The sequence below is a fragment of the Lygodium microphyllum genome, chromosome 6, assembly GCF_053477565.2.
Source record: "Lygodium microphyllum isolate KBCC chromosome 6, Lygodium_microphyllum_v1.1.10, whole genome shotgun sequence".
NCBI lineage: Eukaryota > Viridiplantae > Streptophyta > Polypodiopsida > Schizaeales > Lygodiaceae > Lygodium > Lygodium microphyllum.
This window is the reverse complement of record NC_141140.1, coordinates 160,315,246-160,324,984: the sequence shown is the minus strand read 5'-3', so window position 1 is coordinate 160,324,984 and position 9,739 is coordinate 160,315,246. Positions and strand designations below refer to the sequence as shown.

General features: G+C 40.8%; 1 protein-coding gene across 14 annotated transcripts; it reads right to left on the bottom strand.

Moving 5' to 3' along the window:
- Positions 1–4,724: 4,724 nt before the first annotated feature.
- LOC148035343 (uncharacterized) lies at positions 4,725–9,498 on the bottom strand. Of its 14 annotated transcripts, none has more exons than XM_087680358.1 (4): positions 8,800–9,498; positions 8,631–8,721; positions 7,937–8,403; positions 4,725–7,416 (listed from the first exon to the last, which is right to left on the bottom strand). In XM_087680358.1, the coding sequence occupies exons 3-4, from the start codon at positions 8,246–8,248 to the stop codon at positions 5,500–5,502; spliced, it is 2,229 nt and encodes a 742-aa protein (XP_087536484.1). In that variant the 5' UTR covers positions 8,249–8,403; positions 8,631–8,721; positions 8,800–9,498; the 3' UTR covers positions 4,725–5,499. The 14 variants fall into 14 exon arrangements, with proteins under 14 accessions (XP_087536484.1, XP_087536480.1, XP_087536486.1 ...); XM_087680354.1 differs by having other exon boundaries at positions 7,937–8,721; positions 8,800–8,872; positions 9,070–9,498; XM_087680360.1 differs by having other exon boundaries at positions 9,070–9,498.
- Positions 9,499–9,739: the final 241 nt, after the last annotated feature.

Below are 9,739 nucleotides of genomic sequence, written 5' to 3'. Positions count from 1 at the left end.
CTCTCACTTTGAGGCAATTTCAGGTAAGCATCAATTACAACTCATCCGGTACCTCTGCCAAGGATCAAACGACCAGCTAGTATGTCGACTTGACAATTGGATTGCAAGATCCATGGCCTTCCTAGTAGTACTTGGTAGCTTCTGCCACCCTACAAGCCTAATGACCCTAAAGTTTAGGATACATTTGATGTTAGCAATCATTACATGGACTTTAATAATAAAACCTTTTGATTGTCTCAAATTGTCAGATGTCATTATATAGGGAAATTATTGCTTGGAGTTTGGACTAGGCAGTTATTAGGAATTGGACTACAATGTAGTACTTTAGACTAGGGATTCGATTACAAAACAGTTCTCTATGAGAGAGCCACTATTAAGACCATTTTAACTCCCAAAAAGTGGTGCATTTGCTGATGTTGTCGTCAATTGTTGGTGAGACTAAAAGTGCTAGAGTCAAAATGTGCAATAATGTATTACTCAAAATAAGAGTATGCTTAGACCTCTCTTGCATGATATCATGATTCCTAACTTAATACCACATCATGTCACTATTCTAAGGATTTGTCAGGTCCTACATGATTTTCAAGTGCAAGGGAGACATTTCCTAAGGAAGGAGGGGCCTCCTATTTATTTAACTCCTCTAATTGGAACTTGCGTCATCCATCTTTATCATTACTCACCTCTCACTCTATTTAGGTTTATATTACTAGTAATCGTATTAAAAGCATCAAGTTTAAAGTTTATATATGATATGATAGGTTAATTGGGTGCTAGAGAAGAGAGGAGAGAGATAGAGAGGTAGAGAGGAAGTCAACTAAACATACCCCATAACTTTATGGTTGTAGATTGAGAAGAGAGAGAACACAGTGAGCTAGGGTGCAAGTAATCAAATGTTAGGCAATAAGATATTATTGTTCCTCCAAAGTTTAGATGTTGATAGTAAAGAGCGACTCATTCAAGCTACACCATCATTATCATGTTCAACATCATGATGAGCGGAGTCAAAGTGCTTTGTTCATACAAAGTACAACCAATGCTTATGCCTTCACTCCTCTAGTTGTATCTACACCTATGGTTAGAACCTTTATCATGGCAGTGATGCTCACTCATCACCACTGAGACAATGCCCCACTTCTTGGTAAAGAAACCTTCCATGTTCCATTCCTCAATCTAGATCCCACAATTTTCTCCCCAATCCATCCCTCAATCCTTTGGGCTATCAGAGACCCCTTTGGCGCACTCAGTATTTGGAGACAGACACTAGACACATTTGAATAGGGCTTCATGGGCTTTGATAGTTCTACCCAATAGTCTTCAAGGTTCAAATTGTGCTATCTTGGTAGCTCCTACTCCCCTCCCCTTGATCATATCCTTGCTCTCCCATATTACAACACCAATGGTTTATGAGCAAAATACACACGCTACAGAGGAGAACCTACCTCACAATGATCACCCATCCCATAGTGACCACCCAACCATGTTGAAGGCACCTACACCACATAGAATTAGGACACTCATGATTCCTCTCAACTTCTCCTACATGATCAACAAGCAGACATGGTGAATACTTATGAATAAAGAGGTAAAATAACTTATCAATCGCATGCAGCGATATAGACATAATATCACTATGTTATGGAAAGACTAAAATCTCAAGAGGAGAGATAAGAACATAGAACTCTTCATAGAGAATTTCTACATCCGACTATAGAAGGTAGATTTTCAGTTGATTATATGTAGTCGCATTATGAAACATCTCTCCCACCTTCACTCAAAGGAATAGATGCCTATAAAAATGGCTTGACTGAAAACAATGGAAATCCTAACAAGTGAAAATTGATGAAAATCCTAACAAATGGAGGCAGAGAAGGAGGTGGTGCATGTGTGAGTTTAGATTGGCTCAACATCACACCTTCGGAGTGGTGGTTATGCCATCTTCAAAACAAACTTTGTAAGTTAATTATATTTACTTTATTTATTTTTAATTTATATACATGTTTATTTTTTGAGATGCGCTAATTTACTATGGTCTTTTAAATCAATTCTCATATGTAGGTTGTTCACCAACAAGACTAGAGAGGGAGTATGGGTAGCGGTATGGTGTGAGCTTCTTGTAAGGAAGATACTTGAGTGTGGAGGAGGTTTACCAATGTTTAAAGCAACAGTTTGTGCTTCCATATGCACTTACACATTATGTTTGATTCGATTACCTTTGATTGTATATCTCTTTCTTATTACAAGATTGCCATATTGAGCCATTGCAAAAGGACGAGATCTCATCATGTGCATTATTTCTTACAAATGGATGTACAGATTAAATTGTCATCATATTCTTTGTATACTTGACGTTACTCTTTCTTGTAAGAATATTAAATTGGACCTTATTATCTTATTTTGTGCATTTAATTAGTTATGATAATTTCTATTTGTATGTGTTCATTGGGTTTTATATAGGTATATGTACTAATTCTCTCTAACCGAATAGCAAACATAGATAGCAAGGATTTCACCCTCTACAAGGCCAAATCCCTACTAAATAATTTTTCTCAGCTTCAACCATCTGTATACTTTCTCTAATTCATCAGAATATGCATTAGTACAACCTTCGATATTGTTTTTTGAATTTTTGATGCATTTTCCAAAGTGTACTAACTCTCATGCATATAGTAACACTTATTCCCATGGCAGGGTCTGACATTCAAAAACAATTTTGCATGTGCTCTGATATTAAATTTCGTCCGATATACCCACCATTTGTAATTTCCAAAGGTGAGCAAAAGCAATATGTATTTGAAAAGATTGAAGGGTGCCATAATTTTTTTTGGATCTTGATGATCAAATATTAAAGAGCTTAGTATATCAAGAAAGGCATCGGATATCCATGAGATGCTCATACAATTTTTCCAACTCATTGTTTATGGATGAAGACATTTATTATTGCAATTATTTAGAAAGTATTATCATGAGAGGGTACATTTAGAAGACCTATAGTGGATGTAGAGGTTGTGGGTATATAAAAGCATGACCACAAAAGCAACAATATATGTTAAACGAAGAAGGACCAATCATGAGATAAATGGAAAAAGGGTGATTGCCTATTTTAAGTAGGTATCTAAAACAAAACCCTAATATATATAATATATAAAATTTGAATAAAGAGCTCATTCTTTTGTGTATAGCTTTGAGAGTTTCTACTCTTCTTGCTTCTTGTTTATCCTCTTATGCACCATTGCAGAGAGAGAGAGAGAGAGAGAGAGAGAGAGAGAGAGAGAGAGAGAGAGAGAGACCAAGCTTGAGTGAGGAACTTGGTGAATTTAGTTTATCTTCTCCTTTTGCTTTCCTTCTATTCTTTCCATAGCTTCCATATGTTAGAGGATGAGAAGTAGAGTGAGAGGTTGAGAGCAAGCAAGAGTGTAAGAGAGAGTGAGGAACTGGTTGGAGAAACTATTCTCCATACCTTTCTTCTTCTTCTTCTTCTTCTTCTTCTTCTTCTTCTTCTTCTTCTTCTCATCATTTTAGCCATTGTGAATTAAATCGGATAGGAAGAAGTAGAGAAAGTGGATTGAGAAGCATTGTAGGGATCGTAAGGCCACCATTGAAACTTGGATTACAAAACAACGAAGCTAAGTAGGTGAGTCTAATACACCTCCTGAGTTATTTAATTTCCTTGCTTACATTAGCATAAGGAGTATGAGAAGACAACTCAACGGTTTGGAGTTTGGAGTGTGACCCAACTAGTTGTTGATGAGAAATGGTTGAGCAAGTTCTTGAAATAAGAAGTCTCCATTCAATGTCCTACCATTGAGCTCTCATAGAGGCCAACAATATCTAATCTCTTAAGAAAAAAACACTTAGTTGTATGATGTAATTGTCTTAATGATGGTGAATGCATGCCAATTACCTTATCATTAGTTGTTCTTGTACTAAGAGAAGTGTGGAGCTCTAGAAACGTTTTTTCTTGGGAGGAGTAAGAGGAGATATGGAGCTCTAGCTACAACCCCCCCAATATGTGCTTGCAAGAGGCCGTAGCCCTTTTGAAAACCCTCAAAGGTAGCTCCTTTCAGTCTCTATAGCTAAGATGCTCTCAAAAAAACATTGTAATAGCCTAGCCATCCCTAAGTTCATGTACTTTAGCATGGAGGAGCTTTGATACAAAACTCTGTAGCCACACATGAGGCAAGACTTGTGTGGACCCCACAATCTAGCTCATGATTGGATAATTTAAAAAATCATTTTTGAAAGGAATCTAATTGAAGTAGATTTAAAAAAGCATTTCAAAATGAGAGAGAGCGCGAGAGAGAGATCGCTATATAGCTACCATGTAGTTCTACTGTTGAAGTTAAGCTAGTAACTCTATATTTGCTAATTTTAGCTTTACTTGCTGGAGTCCCATTTTTTAGCCACACTCCTTGTATCTTCATCCCATCAACTTGTGCAAGTCAAATGGACCTACGCATGGCACACCCCTAACTATCTATGACAGTTGATTGTATTTCCTTTTTGGAAGTCGTATATGAGCTTTCACAAGAAAATAAATTGATCAATTTCACATTTCTTTAATTAAGAAAATATGAAAGTGCTGAATTATCATAATTTGGTCATAATTCCTCAATGACATAGGAAAAGAAACCAAAACTTATTGCTTTGCTGCACCCAAGCATTAGGCAAAATCAAGTACTCTTACTAAAATCAAAGCCAATATTAACATAAAACGTTGAGTAGAAGTGAAGCAAGTAATCAAGACACCAATGTAATATTATGAGCAAAAGAATTGATAGCTGGAAAATATGTAGATGCATGTGGGTGACTAACCTTTGACACATCTGATAGCGGGGAGAGGCCCCATGATGTGGGTGACTAACCTTTTGACACATTTGATCATGGGAAGAGGCCCAAGATGTGGAGCATTGAGACATCACTTTCAATCTATCAACCATTAGATTCTATTGACTTGTTAAAAATCTCAACCCTTCTATGATGTCACGGAATTAGGATCTAATGATGGTTAGGTTAAGCACTCTTATTCAATCCTTGGTGCAAGATACTATCTGCACCAGCTGTCCCCTACAACAAGGCATTTGAATCATATGGATATTTCCTAAACAATGGATGTCTGGTAGCCAAGGATGTCCAAACACCGATGTAGACATCGTGCAATGAAGCTATGGAATGCAGTGTTGACATGGTAAAATAAAAGAGAGATTACATGAGCAAACTCCGTGTAGGGGTTTCTAGTCAGACTTCACCAGCTTCAAAAGCAAACAACACTCGATTTGAACTGAGCCTGTGTTGAGCATAAGAAATCGGAAGCAGAAGCAATCATGCCTAACTGTAGCCTATTCCTTTTTATTGTGTGATGGAGTGTATGGAAGGATATGTTTGGTCTAGGGGATGCGCATAATCATAATGGGTTAAGAGTAGCTGCGGTAACCAGTTAGAACGAGAGCAATGAATGGGGTGAGTCAGAGGATAGAGCTAACACCCCCATCAACGTTTGATTTAGCTTGTTGTGAAGGGCTGCCTTGAAAGCATCACCTTACACTTGATGATCTCAAAGGTGTTGAAGAAGAAGCCTGGCATCACCATAGCCCTGATCTGAGGGGCAGCTTCTGTTAACCCCCCACCACCACCACCACCATGATTGTGTTGCAGCTGTTGCTGCTTGCTCTTGCTACTTTGATCAACAGGAAGTTCCTCCATGTACTCAGGATCAAAGTGAGCTTCAGACCCGACCCGGAAGATGGTGGCAGGCTGTTTGAAAGAAAAGGCCAGCAAGTGAAGCAGCCATACCCACTTAGCTGCCACAAAGAAGGCCCTGGCAAGCTCATCCGGCCATCGACCATCCCAATTCAGCACCTCCTCCACTCTATTCATCTTGTAGTCACAGAACCCATCAAAGCTCTCACTATACGCGCTGGACTCCTTGGTAACCAGCTCGCTCCAACCCATCTGTGAGATGGTCAGATATGTCTTGTAAAAGGCCTGTGGCCTCTGCCTTGGGTCCAAGACACAATTAGTGCCACTTCTTTGGAATTTCACATTCTCAAAATCCTCATAGAAAGCTTGATTGATGAGAGACTCAATGTGATACCGCACACATTTGGACACCCTTGGGGCTACTCTCACGTTGTATGGTTGGAGAATGGTCTCTATTTTTTCTATTGCTGATTGCTCCTGGATTTGCTGCAGAAGTGTCCTGCAGAACTGTTTCACCCCAATTCTTGCTTCAGTGACTGCATGATAGAATTCCTTCTTGCTGGGTCCAAACTGAGGAATATTCCCCGGTGACAACCTCGGTATCTGATAATCATCATCCCCTTTTTTATCACCATATTCGAGTCCTGCGGTCATAGCGATCATGGCATCTGGCTTCTTGGTTCCCCCTGGCTGCAGGCTCTGACAGTAGCTCTCGAGGTGCCCCAGCTTCTTACCCATTTCCTCAATCGCCAATTTCAGCTCAAATACCTCCACAAGGGCTGCATCTCTCTTCTGGTTTGCCTGAGAAACCTCCAGTTTCAATGAATTCATGGCCATCTCCATATCCTTCTCCTCCTCAGCAGCAGTACCACTCGGCTTCTCCTTTATAACGTTTGTACTGTGCAGAGTGCATGTAATCTTCTCCTTCTCCACGGCAGATTGAGCTTTAGATGCTGCCATCCTCTCCCTGCTACCCAGCACTGGAGTATGAGAATCAGTTTGCTTCTTCTTGGATCTGAACCAGGACATTAAGTTGTTCCCTGTCTTAGTCTTGGGCACCAGAGCCTCAGTGAAGTCTCGATCTTTTGGTGGTACTTCAGTGTAATCCCGAGAATCCATTAATGGAACTACTGTTACTCTGCTTCCGGGCAAGCACTTGTCACATGCCAGACAACCACTTACATCATTGTAATCGGGCCCGGAAGCTTTCTTCTTCGTAGCCAGATCACTGATGGCAGACTCAAAGTTGATCTGTGTCTCAGAGGGAGGTGGAGCAAGGGTGTTCTGGCTCTTTTTGGCCGCAATCTCGGTAAGATACTCACTGAGAGGTTTTTTGCTCATGAGGGCATGTGAAGCCTCCCACTCTGCTTTAAGCTGCTGCCGGCAGAATTCCTCACTTCTGTTCCTCGGCCTAAACTTTCCTGCGGTAGGTCCTCTGTTAGGATGAATCGAGGTTATGTGATGAGGCCTGGATTCAATCTTTTTGCGTATCAAGGTGTCTCCCCATGCTGCAGCAGTTGCTGACTTCGCATTCACCAACCTGACTGCTGCCTTGCGGAAAGGATGCACAGGGGCACCCAGATTAAAGCCGTGGCTATCTGTGCGGTCAAGAACAAGAGGGGATAGCATTTCTTCATCTCTTAGTGCTTCTATGGATTCATCAGACTTGCAGCTGCTATCTGGTGGAATGCTGTTTCCTAACAAAAATTCCTCATAGTTCTGCACCCAATTACAGCAGGGGGTCATAAAAATGGGTGCAAATAAAGAAACTACCAGATTCAAGAGACATACAACCACAATGGTTCTATGATGAAGCCTCAGATATGAAATCAGCCCGTGCATCGGTATATTGCAAACCACTGTAGCTCATACAATGCAAGAGAATGTTCAAGGGTTTCCCATCACCAATTTACAATTATTTTCCTTATCTTCCTCGAGCATTGTTGTTTGTATCGTGTAGCATTCAACAAAGCAAGGCTGCACAATGTTTATACAACAATTTTCTTCGAATCATTTCATTGTCACATGAAACATGCATAGTAATATTCAACAAAGCAAGGCCGTACAATGTTATCAAAGGGTCAAAGTCACCAACAATGCAACTCCATGTCAATGACACATGCCTTCCAGTAGGTCATGCATCAATGATCAAGACCTTGTTCCAAGATGCATCAAGAAACAGAAAATAAACAGAAATGTTGAGATCCTCCTGCAGACAGAAGTAAATGCAAAACTTTACCGGGGTGAAGATTGGGTAATCTTGAGGTGATGGCCGAGGGGAGGGTTGTTGATGGAGGAACGGGTGTTCACCAGGTCTGGTTCTAGCAGGGCTTATCCCATTTTTCCTTTCAGTGGAGAAGGGGTGATGCATGGTGACCAAGGCTGCAGAATGCAGGGATCGAAGCTGGGCTGCACTCTGAGAAACCGTGGCAGATGCCCCTCCTCCTCCGCCACCTGCTGCTCCTGCTGTTGCTGTTGCTGCTGCTCCACCATAGACGTGATCGGTAAGAGTGGGGAGCACAGGGCTTGGTGGAGGCATAGACAAGGGCATAAAAGGAAACCTCCTCTGTTATAATATATGTTCCTGCCTCTTGTCCTTCTTCTTGTATCCCCCTCTGTTATAATTCCTCTATGTTGCTGTCTCTTCTTCTTCTTCTTCTTTGTTTTTCTGTTTGCGGTCCTCTGTCAGATGATCTTCATCATTGACTTAGGGGCAACACAAAGCCAAATAAGCTCAGATTCATATATTGTAATCAAGAGGGATTAAAGCTTACATTTCGCCAAATTCTATTGACCAGCAATCAAGGTGGCGATCAATTTAATTAGGCAGCTTGTTTATGGCAGCCTGCCTAAAATTGCGTACCTCAAGAGGAATTAAAGCTTACATTTAGACAAATTCTGTTGACAAGCAATCAAGGTGCGAATCAATTTACCCAGCTTGCTTATGAATGATCACCCAGCTTCCAATTAACCAACCAAAATCAAAGGAGGGCACTCTGGACATTACTCATATTCATTAATCACCTGAGATAAAAGATGTTTTAAAACAATTGACCAACAATATCAAGAGCGCAAGGGAAAGTATTCAGATTCGTTAATCACCTAAGATAACAGACTGAAGACAGGAATGGAGCACAAATTGCAGCTTACACAGCCATCGAAAGGATTCAGGATCCTGATTAATCGCAAAATTGCAGCTTACAGAGCATTTGAAATGATTCAGAATCCAGACTAATCACACATTGCAGCTTACAGAGCAATTGAAAGGATTCAGATTGATTAATAACCTAAGATGAAACACTTAAGACAAGAATGAAGCACAAATTGCAGCTCACAGAGCAATTGAAAGGGTTCAGAATCCAGATTAATCACCTCTGGCAAGATTAATTCAGCATTTGAAAATTGGGGCTTACTGGAGGTAATGGATGCTGGGCTTGGGGACTGTGCAGCAGTACGATCATGGCGGGAGAGCCATCAAAAGACGGAAACAGGGGATGGTGAATGCGAGGAGAAGGCCCAAATCCGAAAGGTCAACACACGAAGTGCCGATTCAGGGTTAGCAGAATTAAGGCCTGCTGGCCTGAGCTGGAAGGCCCGGGCATGGTGGAGACGACGTGCTAGCCTGCATGAAGACCCCATGTCTTTAACCAGATTTTCATCCACGTTTCCTTCCATTAAACCCCCAGATCAAACCCTTCGATTATTGACCATGCCACCCACAATCTGTGTGTTTGTAGCTCAAAGAATGAGAGTTGCTCATTTTGTTCTCCTTCCCACAAGAGAAGTTGAAGAGATTCTTATGACAAGGAAGCAACTTACACATTCAATGGACTTTCAGGCAAAGGTGATAAATTCACAATGGCTCAATGCCATAATTATACACTAAATGATGGTATGTTTTATAGACGGTAGCATAAGTTCGAGATACGTTTCCATAACTATATATTAATTGCTGCTCTGCCTATCGATGGTACTAGGTAGCACAAACATACATCAAATGCTACTAGTTAATAAATTGTGGCACGAGGGGCTTGCTGGAACC